This window comes from Thalassophryne amazonica, unplaced genomic scaffold (assembly GCF_902500255.1).
Source record: "Thalassophryne amazonica unplaced genomic scaffold, fThaAma1.1, whole genome shotgun sequence".
Classification (NCBI taxonomy): domain Eukaryota; kingdom Metazoa; phylum Chordata; class Actinopteri; order Batrachoidiformes; family Batrachoididae; genus Thalassophryne; species Thalassophryne amazonica.
Window position 1 is genome coordinate 479,243 of NW_022986231.1, and position 17,294 is coordinate 496,536.

Here is a 17,294-nt window from a genome sequence, read left to right on the forward strand (position 1 = left end):
GCATCTTATATAGGACAGAATTAATCTTTTGTGTGGATACAATTAATTATTTTGCCACAAGCAACTGCTGAATTTGAAACAACAAAAAAGTTGTGTAATTTCTGACAGTACTTGAACGCAGCAGTAGCTCCTGTGTGCTCTTATTATTTTTTATTAAATATAACAATATGACTGTAGGAATGACAATCCACCCTTATGCACATGTGGCAACAGGTAGATAACTCAAAAGATTATATAAGAGCTGTTCTGGAAGCTGGTAGAAATAACTGCACATGAGTCAATGCGCAGCATTCACACGGATTGATCAGTTTACTGCTCTGTCATACTGCTCAATCATCTTTACACTTATATTTTTCCCCCTCTTGACAGTTTTCTGATATAAATCAATATATATGGCTTAGAACATAATACAGTGATAGAGCACTGACCACGGCACACCAGAGGTTGTTTTTTTTTTTTTAATTGGAGCAACACGTAGCGCGCAGCGTGTTGTCAGACAGTGTGGGTTCTGATGATGAAGGAGATGATCCCTCTTTTGTTCTGGACGAGGAACCAGAGCAGGTGGTCCACCGACATGCACACAGATCTCCACAGCTTCTGTTTGCAGTTTCTCCAGGACTGAGGTGCTATGAGCTCCGTCCCAGCGCCGAGTCCTGGAACTCAGTGATGCAGGCACACACTGCTCCAACTGTGGCTCCAGGCGCTTTTGTTTAAAGCATCAAGATCGCAGGTCTCAAGTGAAGGCAGCCCTTCCATTGTCAACTGAACAACCACTCCATGATATCCGTCCTGGAGACTTCGTAATCGTAAAGAATCTGAGAAAGAAGCGCTGGAATGATCATCGCTGGATGGGCCCCTTCCAAGTGCAATTGACGACGCATACCGCCATCAAGGTCGCAGAAAGACTGATGTGGTACACGCAACTCACGCATTACAGGTAAGCTAGTTATCGCCAGAGCTGATATATGGTGGCATTGCGTTGGCAGAACTCTTAAAAGATGGTTAGTTCCAAAGTGGTATGGTACATGTGCTTTGATTTCCTTAATAACCCCAATAGTGACTGTGGAAACATAGGTGAAATTAATCACAAATTTGGCAACTTCTGTCTCTTACCACCGCGATAAACGCTCTGTGGATCCGCTGGGGGGGTTCACCAGTATACATCGATGCTATAGAAGTCCCACGTGGAGTCCCAAATGAGTATAAACTTGTAGATAATGTTGCAGCAGGATTTGAGTCCTTCCCACTTCTGCATGCACTGTTTCCCGTAACAATAAACAAAAATGTAGACAGGATAAATTACATACACTTTAATGTACAAAGATTACCGAATTTTACTAGGGACGCTGTAGCTGCCATACACGAACAATTAGCAGCCACTTCCCTTATGGGTTTCCAAAACAGGTTAGCTCTGGACATGCTCTTGGCAGAAAGGGGAGGTGTTTGTGCTATGCGTGGACAAGACTGCGGTACCTTCTTCCCAAACAACACAGCCCCAGATGGAAGTCTAACAAAAGCCCTCAGCGGACTGCTTGCCTTGTCCATTGAGATGGAAGAACATTTTGGCATAATCAACCCTTTAGAAGGCCTGTTTGCCAATTACTCTGGTAGATGGAATAAGTTGGCTATGGCAGTCCTTACAACCCTAGCAGTGTTTTTGGCCCTGTTTACAGTTTGTGGTTGTTGTTGTGTTCCCTGCATTCGAACTTTGATCTTGCGATGCACTGATAAAGCCGTAGGTGAACCTAGGCCCCCTCCATATATGCTTTTATCTAAAACAATGAGTATAACTGCTGCACTGAATGAAGGAGAACCAGACTTGTTCCCTTTTCCTCATAATATGGATGATTCTGAGACAGAACCTGGGGAGAATGACGATTAAAGTTCAATATTGTGTTTACCTTGATTAAAATGGTTTCTGAAATTATTCTTTTGCCTAGGGAATGTCTATGTTTTTGAAGAATGTAATCCTATGATGTGTTGTCTTAAACTTGCAAAGGTGTGACAATACAGATTCTCTATTATGTTCTTCTTCTTATTTTGTTATGATCTGATTGATCATATTTGATCAAAAGGGAGGAACTGTGAAAGCAAAATAATTGTCTTCATGTGACACCATGTTTATTTCATATTGTGTTCATCATTGTGGGAATGCATTGGGAATGTAAGGACATTTTCTTGCTTAATCCAGAGACTGTTCGTGCAGTTTGCACAAAAAGACTGATAGCCACATGTTTCTGTCTGACCCAGAGTCTGTTCTGATTCCCTATTCTGATCGCGCCTAACTGCAGCATTGAGACAAAACATTTCTTGTGGAATTCGTCTCTCCACAGCCTCCAGTTTCCAGATGAAGTCATTTTCAGATAGCTACCAGTATCAGGTTGGGGAGATGAGCTCATGAGAACTTGTACATGAACACCGTCCTGACGTGTACATAAGGGTGCACTCAAAGTGCTGATTTACACACACACACACACACACACACACACACACACACACACACACACACACACACACACACACACACACACACACACACACACACACACACACACTTGCTGTATCTGAGTGTGTGTGTGTGTTTATAATAAACCTGTTTATAATTAACAGGTTTATTATAAACCTGTTAATTTTGAGAAGAGTTAACCTCCTGACTCTTCCTTCCACGACAGCCAGAGACCGTTTGGTCCAACCTTTTGAAATTTCGTCTCCACAAATGTTTGCTCTGTAAGTGCTGATGGGGAAGTACAGAGAAGGCCAGAAGTTGCAATGTGTTTGTGGACACAGAAAAAGCTGCCAAGAGAACAGGATGGCAAGAGAATAGTTGTGGTATGTGCAAAAAAAGTCTTTAAAAGTCGATCTTTACTCTAAGGGTGTTGGGGGAGTGTTCAGTCATCTTTCTGTCTGGATGAGGCTCTGGCCTGCTCAGTCTGAGCAGGAAGAATAGAGAACTTGTGTATTTTATGTAGAAAGCACTACCTGACTGACAGGTAAAACAAATTATTATCCATGCTTTTTAGGCCATGGGCCAGCATAGTCTCACATGCACCTGACAACCCTATAAATTGAGTATTATTATAAAAATAACTGGTAACAGTAAAAAATACTGGAACTCACTATGACATATAAGCACTTTTATTGACCTACCCTAGCCAAAAGAAAATGTATGATGGTGAAATTAGTTTCACATATTTGATTATATATATATATATATATATATATATATATATATATATGTACATACACGTGGTCTGTCCAAAAAGTAACAGACCTTTTTATTTTTTTCAAAAACTATATGGATTTGAATCACGTGTGATTGCATCAGCCAAGCTTGAACCTTCGTGCGCATGCGTGAGTTTTTTCACACCTGTCGGTTGCGTCATTTGCCTGTGGGCAGGCTTTGAGTGAGCACTGGTCCACCCCCCTCATTGGATTTTTATTGTCAGGGAAATGGCAGAGCGACTGCCACTTTGCTCCATGAAATTTTTTTCAGAAACTGTTAGAGACATCCAGTTGGAAACCATTCGAAAGATTCAGGTGGTTTTCGGTGAAGATTCTGTCAGCGTCACATGGATTAAGGAGTATTACAACCTTTTTAAAGACGGCCCACAGCGGCGGAGGGTGCGCGGCGCACCGAGCGGCCATCGACAGGCTGGAACAACCAGATCATTTCTAAACTGAATGCTGTGTTGATCCGGGACATCGTGTGACTACCACAGAAATGGCAAGAGAGCTGGACATAGCACTTTTGCAGCACATTCCACTGTTACAGGAGATTTTGTAATGAAAGACGTGCGGAGGATTTCGCGCGTCGGCACGGAGCCCCTCATGGCGCGCAACAAAAAAAACACCTCCGTGTTGGAAACCATTCGGAAGATTCAGACGGCTTTCGATGGCTTTTCAGTCGAGTGAGTATCCGAGAAATTGTGTAACAGCTGGACATACCACAACATGTCCTGTGAGACTTCCAACACGGAGGTGTTTTTTCCGTCAGCAGCTTCGGGCCGAAGCCATCGGCATGAATTTCGCTGCAACTCTTTTCATGGCCAAATCTTCTATCACAGTGGAATGTGCCGAAAAAGTGCTGATGTCCACCTCTTCCGCAATTTCTCGAATAGTCACACGACAGTCCCGCATCACCACAGCATTCACTTTGGAAATGATCTGGTCATTTCAGCATGTTGATGGCCGCCCGGAGTGCGGCTCACTCTCCACCGTTGTGCAGACGTCTTTAAACCGGTTGTACCGCTCCTTAATCTGTGTGATGCCCATAGGATCGTCACCAAAAGCCGTATGAATAATCTGAATGGTTTCCACCTGGCTGTCGCCCAGTTTGTGGCAAAATTTGATGCAGTCACGCTGCTCCAGTCGTTCTGCCATTTTGCTTGCAAAGAAAATCCAATGAGAGACTACACCCATCCGCACACAAAGGCTGCTTACAAAACAAATGACGCAATCGACAGGCGTGAAAAAATTCACGCATGCGCACAAAGGTTCAAGGTTGGCTCATGCAAGCACACGTGATTCAAATCCATCAGGTTTTTGAAAAAATAAAAAGGTCGTATACTTTTGTAACAGACCTCACATATATATATATATATATATATATATATATATATATATATATATATATATATATGGGGATGGGATTACACAAACTGAATGTCTGATACAAGTGCTACGATAATACCGTGACCCGTGACTTTGTATAGAACCCTATTAGCAGAACAAATAAGTAGGCTTCTAACAGCAGGTACTCACCCAGACTGGCTAACACAGAGCAAAATAATCCTCATCATGAAGGACATCAACAAGGGTACAACATCCTCTAACTGGTAGCCGATTACCTGCCTCTCTACAACATGGAAGTGGCTGTCTGGAATCATATCAACCAAGTTGAGTAGGCATGAGTCACATAATCACAGCTCAGAAGGGCATTAGTAACAATACCAAAGGGTCAATGTACCAGCTGCTGATTGGCAGAGCAGTACATCAGGACTCTATGACCAGAAAGTCCAACCTGAGCACAGACTGGACTGATGAGAAGAACGGCAATGACTGAGTGCCCCACACATGGCTACTGGAAATTAGTAGGGTTGCACCAGAAAGGGCATCGGATGTCAAATTTCCAAAAAATCAACTAAGTAGATCAGGGGTTCACAATCTGGTCCTCAAAGACCCCTGAACCTGCAAATTTTCCATCTCTGCCTGCTCTGCCACAAGCTGATTTGCTAATTCAGGCGTCTGTTAAGAGTTGATTGGCTGTGCACCTGTTCAGGGCTGATATATACAACACGCGCACCTGTGTCCTTTTGTTATTGAAAATTGGAAAAAAAAAAAACACAAGTGTTTGCAATTAAGCGAGTGCCTGACAGGATGATGACCACAGGATGACCATAAGTTAATTCAATTTCAATTTATTTTCATTTATATAGTGTCAAATCACAACAGAGTTGCCTCAAGGCGCTTCACACACGTAAGGTCTAACCTTACTAACCCCCACAGCAACAGTGGTAAGGAAAAACTCCCTCTGAAGAAGAAACCTCAAGCAGACCAGACTCAAAGGGGGGACCCTCTGCTTGGGCCATGCTACAGACACAAATTACAGAACAATTCACAAAACGAATATACAGGAAATGCTGTTGGTGCACAGGACAGGAGGGTCCTGGATAGAGCTGCACCTTAAACAGAGAGAAAAAAACAGAATCAGGCATCAGAAATCAACAAGAAAAACAGAAGAAATACTAAGGTGATCGTCGGCCACTAGCCCTAAGCTTCACTAAAAGACCCAGAATTTAGGTAAAGTTGAGGCCGCGGCACGCTCCGTTTACTAATAAAATGAATTTAAAGAGTAAAAAGCATAAAACAAAACTATACCAGTATGCTAGCCATACGAAAGGGAAAATAAGTGCGTCTTAAGTCTGGACTTGAAAGTCTCCACATAATCTGACTGTTTCACTGATGCAGGGAGATCATTCCACAGAAAACAGGGGCAAAATAAGAGAAAGCTCTTCTTATTCACCCTAGGGACACAAAGTAGTCCTGCACCTTGAGAACGTAAAGGTGCAGGACTACTTTGGTTTAAGGTGCTGACCTAATTAAACCTGGTACGTAAGGTTTAATTAGGTCAGCTAGGTAAGGAGGTGCCAGTCCATGAATAAGTAAGCAGAACCTTAAAATCTGATCTCACTGGGACAGGAAGCCAGTGAAGGGATTCCAAAATGGGTGTAATCTGGTCAAACTTTCTGCTTCGTGTCAAAAGTCTGGCTGCAGCATTTTGAACAAATTGGAGACAACTAATGCTAGACTGCAGTAAACCAGAAAATAGAACATTGCAGTAGTCCAATCTAGAACAGATAAACGCATGGATCAGGGTCTCAGCATCAGTCTTAGACAGGATGGGACGAATCTTCGCTATATTTCAGAGGTGGAAGAAAGCAGTCCTCGTAATATTTCTAATGTGGAGGTCAAAGGACAATGCTGGATCAAAAATTACCCCAAGGTTCCTCACTTTGCAGGGGTCGAAATACATTTTTTAACCTACTTGCACTGGTGCTAGTAACAAAAAAATTACTTGCACCAAAAAAAGTTACTTGCACAACCAAAAGTCACTTTCACACCGGGCCCACTTTGAGTTGCTTCCTGCTGCATCATGACCATGCAGGAATTTCTGCTTCAGGTGCGCGCAGCAGGGGGCAGAGAGGAGGTGGGAACGCAGCCTGCAGGTTCTCTGCACAGAGACGTCAAAGTACACAGTTTGGCTACAGCCAGACTGTGCACTCTGACTTTTCTTCTAGTTTATATTTGTTCTTGTTCTGAGCTGCAGGTGTGCGCTCTGAGTTCTGTTATAGTTTATCTTTCCTCAGGTGACTGCAAGATGCACGCATGTGAACGAACCGTCCGTGAGTAAATGTGGAGATGTCTGGAGTTATACTTCATGTGGACATGTCCTGTCTCTGGCAATCAGTCTGTGAGCAGGACTTATGTCCTTTTTTTAACACAGTGATGAGAGAGTTTGAGTGGAGAGCGAGGAACTAACTGTCTGCAGCCAGACAGTTTTTTTTTTCTTTTAATTGTTCACATGTGTGCGCGTGAACGAACAGTCCATGAGTGGACTGGAGATGTCTGGACTTTTTATTGGATGAGGATATGTCCTGTCTCTGGCAATCAGTCTGTGAGCAGGACTTCTGGATTTTATTTAAACACTTTCGTGAGAATCTTCTCACGAAAGTGTTTGCTCCTGCTCCTTTGTGAAAAGGAGCAGGAGCAAGGAGGAGCAGCTGCTGCAATCAGCATTTTTTTTCTGTGCTCTTTTTTGACCGTGTAGTTTTTACTGCATTGTGTACATGGTATAAAAACAATCCTGCGTGATTTATACTGCGGGAACAATGGAATACAGCAGAAATCATAAACTGGCATCGGGTAATGTTGTCTTGTGAGTGTGTGGCTTCCAGTCTCGCTGAGCACCATCCGGTTGCTCTGACTTGCGCTGAAACCACTTAATTCTACGTCGAGCACAGGATGCAAACAAAAATTAAACATGTTTAATTTTTGGCATCCGATTTGCTTTGTCCTTTGCGCCCCTCGCGCTGTTGTGGCGCCGAGCTGCATCGTCTCGGCACTGAGTTGCTTCCACGTGGCATCGTCATAACAACACACGATGTAACTGGAAGCAGCCCCGGTGTGAAAGGGGCTGAAGCAAGTCGAAGCGGGTCCGGTGTGGTTATGACAGAGTTTGAGGGAAGAGCAGTAGCAGCAGCGGCAGACAGTTTTTTTTTTCACGTGCGCGCGTGAACACAACAAATAGAGCACAGCAACTCGCTCCATGTGTGAGAGTCATAAAACGCAGAAAAGACGAAGACAACACACTGGAAATTGTTTTTGTCCTTATTTATTCCTTTACTGGTTGATTCTACTGGTGCTTATTGATAAAACTTGGATAAAGTTACTTGCACCAGTGCAAGTGAAGTATAAAATTACGTGCACCGCTTGAATAATACATGCACAAACTAGCACATGCACGTACTATTTCGAGCCCTGCTTTGTCAGTGTGATGTATGACACACGAGCCTAGGCTGAGCGTTAACTGGTCAAATTGATGCCGATGTTTCACTGGACCAAGAACCATCATTTCAGTCTTATCAGAGTTTAAAAGTAGGAAGTTTCTAGATATCCAACTTCTTACTGATGCAAGGCAATCTTCTAAGGATTTTATGTGATCGAGATTACCAGCAGTTATCAGCATGTATAACTAAGTATCAGCATAGCAGTGAAAGGTAATCCCAAAATGCTGTAATATATGCCCAAGGGGTGCTATATCAAGGGAGAAAAGCAGGGAGCCTAAGACAGACCCCTGTGGAACCCCAAATTTCATGTCACTAAGGTTAGAGGTAGTGTTACTGTACAAAACATAGTGAGAATGACTGGTCAAGTATGATGTCAGCCATGCAAAGGCACTCCCAGTAATCCCAAAATGATTTTCCAGCCTATCAAGTAGAATATGATGATCCACTGTATCAAATGCAGCACTGAGATCTAACAGCACCAGAACTGTAGTGGTGACCGAATCCATTGTAAGCAGAAGATCATTCACCGCTTTAGTGAGAGCTGTCTCTGTAGAATGATATTTTCTAAAAGCAGACTGCAGTGGCTCAAAGAGATGATTCTCAGTAAGATAATCCACGAGCTGCCGTAACACCACTTTTTCCAGAATTTTAGAGCAAAATGACAGATTTGATATCAGCCGATAGTTTTTCAATACACTAGGGTCAAGATTAGGTTTCTTAAGTAATGATTTAATCACTGCAGATTTGAAACATTTAGGAACAGATCCAGAAATTAAAGAAAGATTCATAATTTCCAGCACAGTCGGCCCAAGAGTGGGCCACAGGTCCTTAAACAGTTTTGCTGGTATAGGATCAAATAAGCAGGTTGTGTTTTTTGTCGACGTTACGAGTTTCGTCAGCATGCCAAGTGAGATACTATCAAATTCTGTAAATCTAGATAATACCTCAGTAATGGTGCCCTCCTCAATAGCAGGGTGCAGTGCAGAGGTCTCAAACTCATGCCAGAAAGGGCCGAGAGGGTGCAGGTTTTCTTTGCAACCACCCACTCCACCAGGTGATTTCAATGATTAACTGATTCCACCTGCTCAAAGTCATGTTAATCAGTAAAATCACCTGTTGGAGTGGGTGGTTGCAAAGAAAACCTGCACCCTCTCTGGCCTTTCTGGAACGGGCTTGAGACCTCTGGTGTAGTGGCTGGGTTAAGGCATGCTGGGATATGTTTAACCTAATGTCTTCTATTTTCTTCTCAAAGTAATCCAGTGCTGTAAAAGGAGACTGAACTGCAGGTGGTTGTCCATGAATAAGTGTTGCCACCGTGTCGAACAAGAACTTTGAGTTATGCTTGTTTTTGTTGATCAAATCAGAGTAATAGGTCCGCTTTGTAGCAATAATGCATATAGTCTAAGATAGCATCATGCCACGCAAGGTGGAATACTTCTAATTCTGAATGACGCCATTTTCGTTCCTAGACCTCTTGCCTTATGCTTGAGGTCACGCAGGTAATCACTGGTCCAAGGTGACTGATTTGGGGAGCGCGATTTTAACACAGGTGGCGCAATCATGTCGAGTGCAGTTTTGAGCACTGAGTTTATTAATTAAGTACTATATTAGTTAACTATCCACAAGTCTGTCTACTGATTGGGTATTTGCCAAATGTGAACCTAAGACATCAGGCAGTCTAGCTTCGAATTCAGTCTTAGTCGAGGAGTTGATGTTTTACCGTAATATATAATATATATATAAGGTTGTTGTTCCACTAAACACGGCAGCAAAACTGTAAACTTAATAAGTGAGTGATCAGACACCACTGATGTAAGAGGCATGATGTCAATACTCGTGACAGCAATACCATGTGTGAGAACCAGATCCAGGGTATTTCCACTAATGTGCGTTGTCGAGTCCCGAATGCACTGCCGAAATCCTAATGCATCCACAATTTCCATAAATGATTTAAGAGGGGATCAGAAAGCTTATTTATATGAACGCTAAAGTCACCAATGATCAGAATGTTATCTGTAATAGTTGACAAGTTAGAGATGAACGCACTAAATTCATCTAAGAATTCAGAATATGGGCAAGGAGGCCTATATACAGTGACAAAGTAATAAGGCTGATTTTTATTCTTCTGACCTTGCATAATATCCTGAGCAGAGCGGGGAATCAGATGCTCAAACGAGTTATATTTGTGACCCCCAACAGCTAATAAGCTATATATATATATATATATATATATATGTATATATATATGACGAACCCTGTGTGACATCACCCACGGGTTTTTTTGTTTTGTGACCAAATTTTTATTTAAATTTGTAACAAAACACCAAGAACTAACCACATGAAACAAAATAAAATCCAAAACATCCACAAAAAGTGCCACATCTGCACCCTCAGAAAACATAACTCAAATGTTACCAACACATTACAACAAAAGGGCTTTAAGGTCAACCACTGCTTGATTCCAAAGAATGATAGTTTCTTCTTTAGCATTATGTAAATGTGCAGTACACAACTGCAGATATGCCACATCTATAAAAGACAACACCCACTAACGGTGAGATAGAGAATGTGGGGGTTTCCATCTTATTGCAACCATCTTCTTGGCGGTACACCCACAGATTTTTTGTAGAGACCTGGGGCCTCAATGTACAAAGACTTGTGCGGATTTTGTAATAAAACGTGGTGTACGCCAAAACCGAGAATATGGCGTAAACACAAAAATATCCAGATGTATCAAAGTGTGCGTAGGCATGGATCCACGCACGTACCGTTTGTACATCCCACTGAATGTGGAACTGAGCGTGAAACCAAACCCTCCCTGGCCACATCTCATTTAAATATGCAATTTCATGTAAATACAGTAGTGTTCAGAATAATATTAGTGCTATGTGACTAAAAAGATTAATCTAGGTTTTGAGTATATTTCTTATTGTTACATGGTAAACAAGGTACCAGTAGATTCAGTAGATTCTCACAAATCCAACAAGACCAAGCATTCATGATATGCACACTCTTAAAGTAGACCTGTACTGAAATAAATGTGGTCAGATCTCAGAAAGAAATAGCTGATATGTATTTATAAGACCCTTACGAAAGTAAATCTGCAAGCCCAAATTTGTAATTCAGCGGAGAAATCTTCATTTAAAAAAGACAAATTTGCAGCTAAAATTTGGCCCTCAGCAAAAACTGTTTGTACATCCGGGACATTGCAGTGACGTCCGGCAGAAGACATAGCTCTCGTGACTTCAGACCAATCCCGCACTGAAATTGATTTTATCTGTTAGTAATGTTACTGTTACACATCCTGGTTTCAACATCCAAAAGTAAGCTGCAATGAATGTGAGATACAGCTCTGCATGCTCAGATCAGCCGCGACATCAACAGTGGGCGACATTCTTCCCCGACGCCTCGCTCTCTGCCTCCGATGCGCTTACCGAGTCTGCGGGCTCGGTAAACGCCGAAGAGGGCCACTCACACCCCCGTGTCTGCTGTGCAGCCGGCACCACCTCTCTGTCTACTGAATGGAGGTGCAGCCAACTTGGCACAAGTCCAGAGACTAAGCTCGCCATTTTGATGCGGAGCGGCTGGTGACACCTGTTGCTTGCAAGGACAGACTTCTTGCGGCAAAATCTGCAGCGCCGCACGCCATGGTAATCGGAGCCGCAGAGCTCCGTGGCCGCTGAGAGAGGTTTTATCTTTTTAAAGACTTGAATTCTTTGTGGGTCCCGCCTCCGTACCCCGCGACGGTAACACCGGAGGCGAAAGACAGTAGATTTTCAATGCGACACCACTCAATCAAACGGGTGTATGAAAAGTCCCCCAAAATAATTTTCAAGCACAAATAAAAAAAATGTGTACTCACTAAACGTACCGCAAGACAATATGAAGTTTTAAAAAAGTAGATCCTTCCGTATAAGACAAGAAAAAGGTGCAGATGCAAACTGACGTAAATCCACAAATTACAGTTGGCGCACGCAATGCATGCTGGGAGAGGGTCTTCTCCCTGATGTCTCGGCAGCATCCCGGATGTGATGACAGTTTTGTGGAGGGCTAAATTTTAGCTGTAAATTTGTAATTTTTAAATGAAGATTTCTCCGTTGAATGACAGATCTGGGCTTGCAGATTTACTTTACTACATTCAGAAGGATCTTATGTGTAAATATAATTCATTTTTTTGGTCCAAAGATCTGACTGCATTTATTTCAATGCAGGTCTACTTTAAGGCTATGAAATTGGGCTATTAGTAAAAAAAAAAAGTAGAAAAGGGGGTGTACACAATAATAGTAGTGTGGCATTCAGTCAGTGAGTTCGTCAATTTTGTGGAACAAACAGGTGTGAATCAGGTGTCCCCTGTTTAAGGATGAAGACAGCACCTGTTGAACATGCTTTTCTCTTTGAAAGCCTGAGGAAAATGGGACGTTCAAGACATTGTTCAGAAAAACAGCGTAGTTTGATTAAAAAGTTGATTGGAGAGGGAAAAACTTATACGCAGGTGCAAAAAATTATAGGCTGCTCATCTACAATGATCTCCAATGCTTTAAAATGGACAAAAAAAAAACAGAGACACGTGGAAGAAAATGGAAAACAACCATCAAAATGGATAGAAGAATAACCAGAATGACAAAGGCTCACCCACTGATCAGCTCCAAGATGATCAAAGACAGTCTGGAGTTACCTATAAGTGCTGTGAGTTAGAAGACGCCTGTGTGAAGCTAATTTATTTGCAAGAATCCCTCGCAAAGTCCCTCTGTTAAATAAAAGAAGAGGTTACAATTTGCCAAAGAACACATCAACTGGCCTAAAGAGAAATGGACTGATGAGAGTAAAATTGTTCTTTTTGGGTCCAAGGGCCGCAGACAGTTTGTGAGACGACCCCCAAACTCTGAATTCAAGCCACAGTTCACAGTGAAGACAGTGAAGCATGGTGGTGCAAGCATCATGATAAGGGCATGTTTCTCCTACTACAGTGTTGGGCCTATATATCGCATACCAGGTATCATGGATCAGTGTGGTTATGTCAAAATACTTGAAGAGGTCATGTTGCCTTATGCTGAAGAGGACATGCCCTTGAAATGGGTGTTTCAACAAGACGATGATCCCAAGCACACTAGTAACTGAGCAAAATCTTGGTTCCAAACCAACAAAATTAATGTTTTGGAGTGGTCTGCCCAATCCCCGGACCTAAATTCAATTGAGAACTTGTGGGGTGACATCAAAAAAGCTGTTTCTGAAGCAAAACCAAGAAATGTGAATGAACTGTGGAATGCTGTTAAAGAATCTTGGAGTGGAATAACAGCTGAAAGGTGCCACAAGTTGGTTGACTCCATGCCTCGCAGATGTGAAGAAATCATGAAAAACTGTGGTTAGACAACTAAATACTAGTTAAGTGATTCACAGGATTGCTAAAAAAGCAGTTTGAACATAATAGTTTTGAGTTTGTAGCGTCAACAGCAGATGCTACTATTATTGTGAACACCCCCTTTTCTACGTTTTTTTTTACTAATAGCCCACTTTCATAGCCTTAAGAGTGTGCATATCATGAATGCTTGGTCTTGTTGGATTTGTGAGAATCTACTGAATCTACTGGTACCTTGTTTCCCATGTAACAATAAGAAATATACTTAAAACCTGGATTAATCTTTTTAGTCACATAGCACTACTATTATTCTGAACACTACTGTATCTTGTCTTTGTGGTGTATTCAATTGAATATATGTTGAAGAGGATTTGCAAATCATTGTAGTCTGTTTTCATCTACATTTTACACAATGTCCCAACTTCATTGGAATTGGGGTTGTATGTATGTAACGGATTAGTTACAGTCAGGGGGTGCTGAATAATCTACAGAGTTTCCCCATCAACAATTAGGATTATGTATTTCCTTCATTAAAGCCCGACCTTGAATCGGGACCTGCCTCATTTAATAACCAGGTCAAACTTTGTCTGAAAAAAATAAATGTCTGCCTTAAATAATAATCAGTGAGCGTACTACAAAAACTGTTAAAATATGATGGGAAAGGAAGGAGTGAAAATGGAAAAGTGACCAATCACAGGCCTTGCGGTCTCCGTTGTTTACCAGGTGCACGTCAGGCTCTAGAGAGGGTTTGCAGCCCCGCAGAGGGCTCTGATTTAAAGCGGTTTGGTATGTCACACCCAGGGATATGTGTGAAACTCAACACCATATTACAGTGCAGACAGTAAGCAGCATTTTGTTAATAATCACAGGCCTTGAATTACGGCCTGCCTTGTTTAGGTGCTGGGTCTGAGCACGGTTTGAAAAAATAAACGCCCAGGCTTTTAATCAAGGAAATAAGTCTCCTACTTTCCTCAAATCTGCGAATGCAGAACCTCATTTCATACCTCTGTTACTGGGCACGTCCAGACTGCTCTATCCGGTAGATGCGAGGAGTTTGAATGAAAATACATTACAATCAGACAAGACGTTTTGTTTGATGTGAGTGAAAATCCGTAATACAAAATTATTATATATACGGTGCAGGGGTCGAAATACATTTTTTAACCTATTTGCACTGGTGCTAGTAACAAAAAATTACTTGCACCAAAAAAAAGTTACTTGCACAACCAAAAGTCAGTCTTATATCAACCTTAAAACTCCTCCTCCGATGTGTAAGACTCTTCCTCTCTGGGGAGAGTTTGAGGGGAGAGCAGCAGCGGCAGCAGCAGACAGTTTCTTTTTTTTTTCATGTGCGCGCGCGAATGAATCGTCCGTGAAGATAATTTTATTTATTAACTACACAGATGTATAATAAAACAAATGGCAGGATTATAACACAATTATAACAGAGTTTGAGGGGAGAGAGAGCGAGGAACTACGGAGCCCTGGAAGTGTCATCGCAAAATGTTTTGCATGTGGAGAATGTGCGTACGTTTTATTATATTGTGCGCACGTGTTATGATATTGTGCACACGTTTTATGATATTGTGCGCTCATTTTATGATAGTGTGCGCTCCTTTTATGATGTGCGCTCGTTTTATGATATTGTGCGCACGTTTTATGATATTGTGCGCTCATTTTATGATACTGTGCGCTCGTTTTATGATATTGTGCGCTCGTTTTACGATTTGTCCACATTGTTTTAAGCATCGTTTGAGTAAAACAAGGACACGATCTACTTAAACGTGGCCACAATTTGTAAAACGTGCACTCAATATTGTCTTGACACATAAATGTTGGCTATTAGCCAACAAACCAGGACACAGTAATACATTTCCCCATTAGAAATGGATCTGGTCAGGGTGTATCATCATGGTTTGGGCACACAAGGACATACAGAGAACTCCAGCTACCCAGCATGGCATCATCTGGAGTTTAAGCACATTGAAAAGGATGCTGAGGGCGAAGCGTCTCCCCATCGTGAGGATGACAATTTAGGTCATATTATGGAGTTCATTTTGAACGAAAGTAAAACGTGCGCACGTTTTATCAATTTGAGGGCTCAATTAAAGGAAAATGTGCACACGAATTATCACGGTCAGGAAAATGTGCGCACGTTTTATTAATCTGAGAGCACATTTTATTAATTCGTGGGCTCAATTAAAAGAAAACGTGTACACAGATTATCATGGCCAGAAAAAATATCACTTTAAGTGACCTCTCCCGGTTCTGTTTTTTTTTTTCATGTGTGGGCGAACTAATCGTCCGTTAAGATAATTTTATTAACTACACAGATGTATAATAAAACAAATGGTGACTGGTTTATAACACAATGATGGCAGAGTTTGAGGGGGAGAGCGAGAGGGAACCACAGCCAGCCAGTTTTTTTTTCTTTTCTTTGTTTACATGTGCGCGTGCGAACACAACAAATACAGCACAGCAACTTGCTAGATGTGTGAGAGTCATAAAACGCAGGGAAGACCATGACAACACACTGGAAATTGTTTTTTTTCCCCTTATTTATTCTTTTATTGTTTCATTCAACTGGTGCTTATAGTTGATAAAACTTGGATAAAGTTACTTGCACCAGTGCTTGTGGAGTATAAAATTACGTGCACCACTCGAATAATACGTGCACAAACTAGCACATGCACGTACTATTTCGAGCCCTGACATGGAAAACCAGACAAAAGCATTGGGACTTTTGCTTTTGTCCGGTGAGTGAGACTTTGCATGAGGGTTTATATGATAATGGTTTAAGCCCCTTTCACTCTAGCGTATTCGTAAACCTGCGTATTCTGGCACTGTGTTTCAAGTACACCCAAAATAGGTATTCATAGATTTGATTGCAGCTGCGTGTTCGCTTTTTAATGTGTGCACACAGTCGTGTGTACCTTGCCGCTATTTAAAACCAGTTCACTCCTGCCTGCTGTGCAGAACACATCGTTGCGCTTGGAAAACAGTGGACTGTATCATGAGGTTTTTACAGTTTCATTACTGCCACGTATGTCGCCAAAGCTGCTATTTTCTGCCTCTGTGGAAGTGCGGCCTTTTCTCTACTGCACGGTGTAGTTCACGTCAGAAACAGTCATTTAACATTATTATTATTTTTTGTTGTTGTTTGATGATCGCACCGACATGCAGCAACAGCGTTTTTATTTTAAAGTCACAGCACTTATTCAGGTTTGATCAAAGACAGCGAGAGCAACAAAGAGAGAGAGAGTGACGAGAGAGTGACAGAGGGGGAGACAGCACGACAGAGAGAGAGAGAGAGAGATGGAGAGAGTGACAGAGGGAGAGAGAGACAAAGAGAGAGACAGCAACAAAGAGAGTGAGGGAAAGAGTGACAGAGGGAGAGAGAGACAGAGGGAGAGACAGCAACAAAGAGAGAGAGCAAGAGACAGAGAGAGAGAGAAACAAAGAGAGAGAGTGAGGGAGAGAGTGACAGAGGGAGAGAGAGACAGCAACAAAGAGAGAGTGACAGAGAGAGAGAGAGAGAGACAGCAACAAACAGAGAGAGAGCAACAAATAGAGAGAGACTGCAACAAAGAGACAGTGAGGGAGAGTGACAGAGGGAGACAGAGACAGAGACAGCAACAAAGAGAGAGAGAGCAACAAAGAGAGAGAGACAGCAACAAAGAGAGAGTGAGGGAGAGAGTGACAGAGGGAGAGAGAGACAGAGAGAGTGACAGAGGGAGAGAGTGAGGGAGAGAGAGACAGAGAGAGAGACAGCAACAAACAGAGAGAGAGACAGAGAGAGAGAGAGCAACAAAGAGAGAGAGACAGCAGCAAAAGGAGAGTGAGGGAGAGACAGAGAGAGAGAGACAGCAACA

General features: G+C 42.2%; 1 protein-coding gene across 1 annotated transcript in view; it reads right to left on the bottom strand.

Moving 5' to 3' along the window:
• jmjd1cb (jumonji domain containing 1Cb) overlaps positions 1–17,294 on the bottom strand; it is a 651,485-nt gene that overhangs the window by 25,212 nt on the left and 608,979 nt on the right. Inside the window, exon 34 of the mRNA XM_034165192.1 lies at positions 4,762–4,876. Coding sequence (XP_034021083.1) covers positions 4,762–4,876 — 115 coding nt within the window. The remainder of the gene's footprint in view (positions 1–4,761; positions 4,877–17,294) is intronic.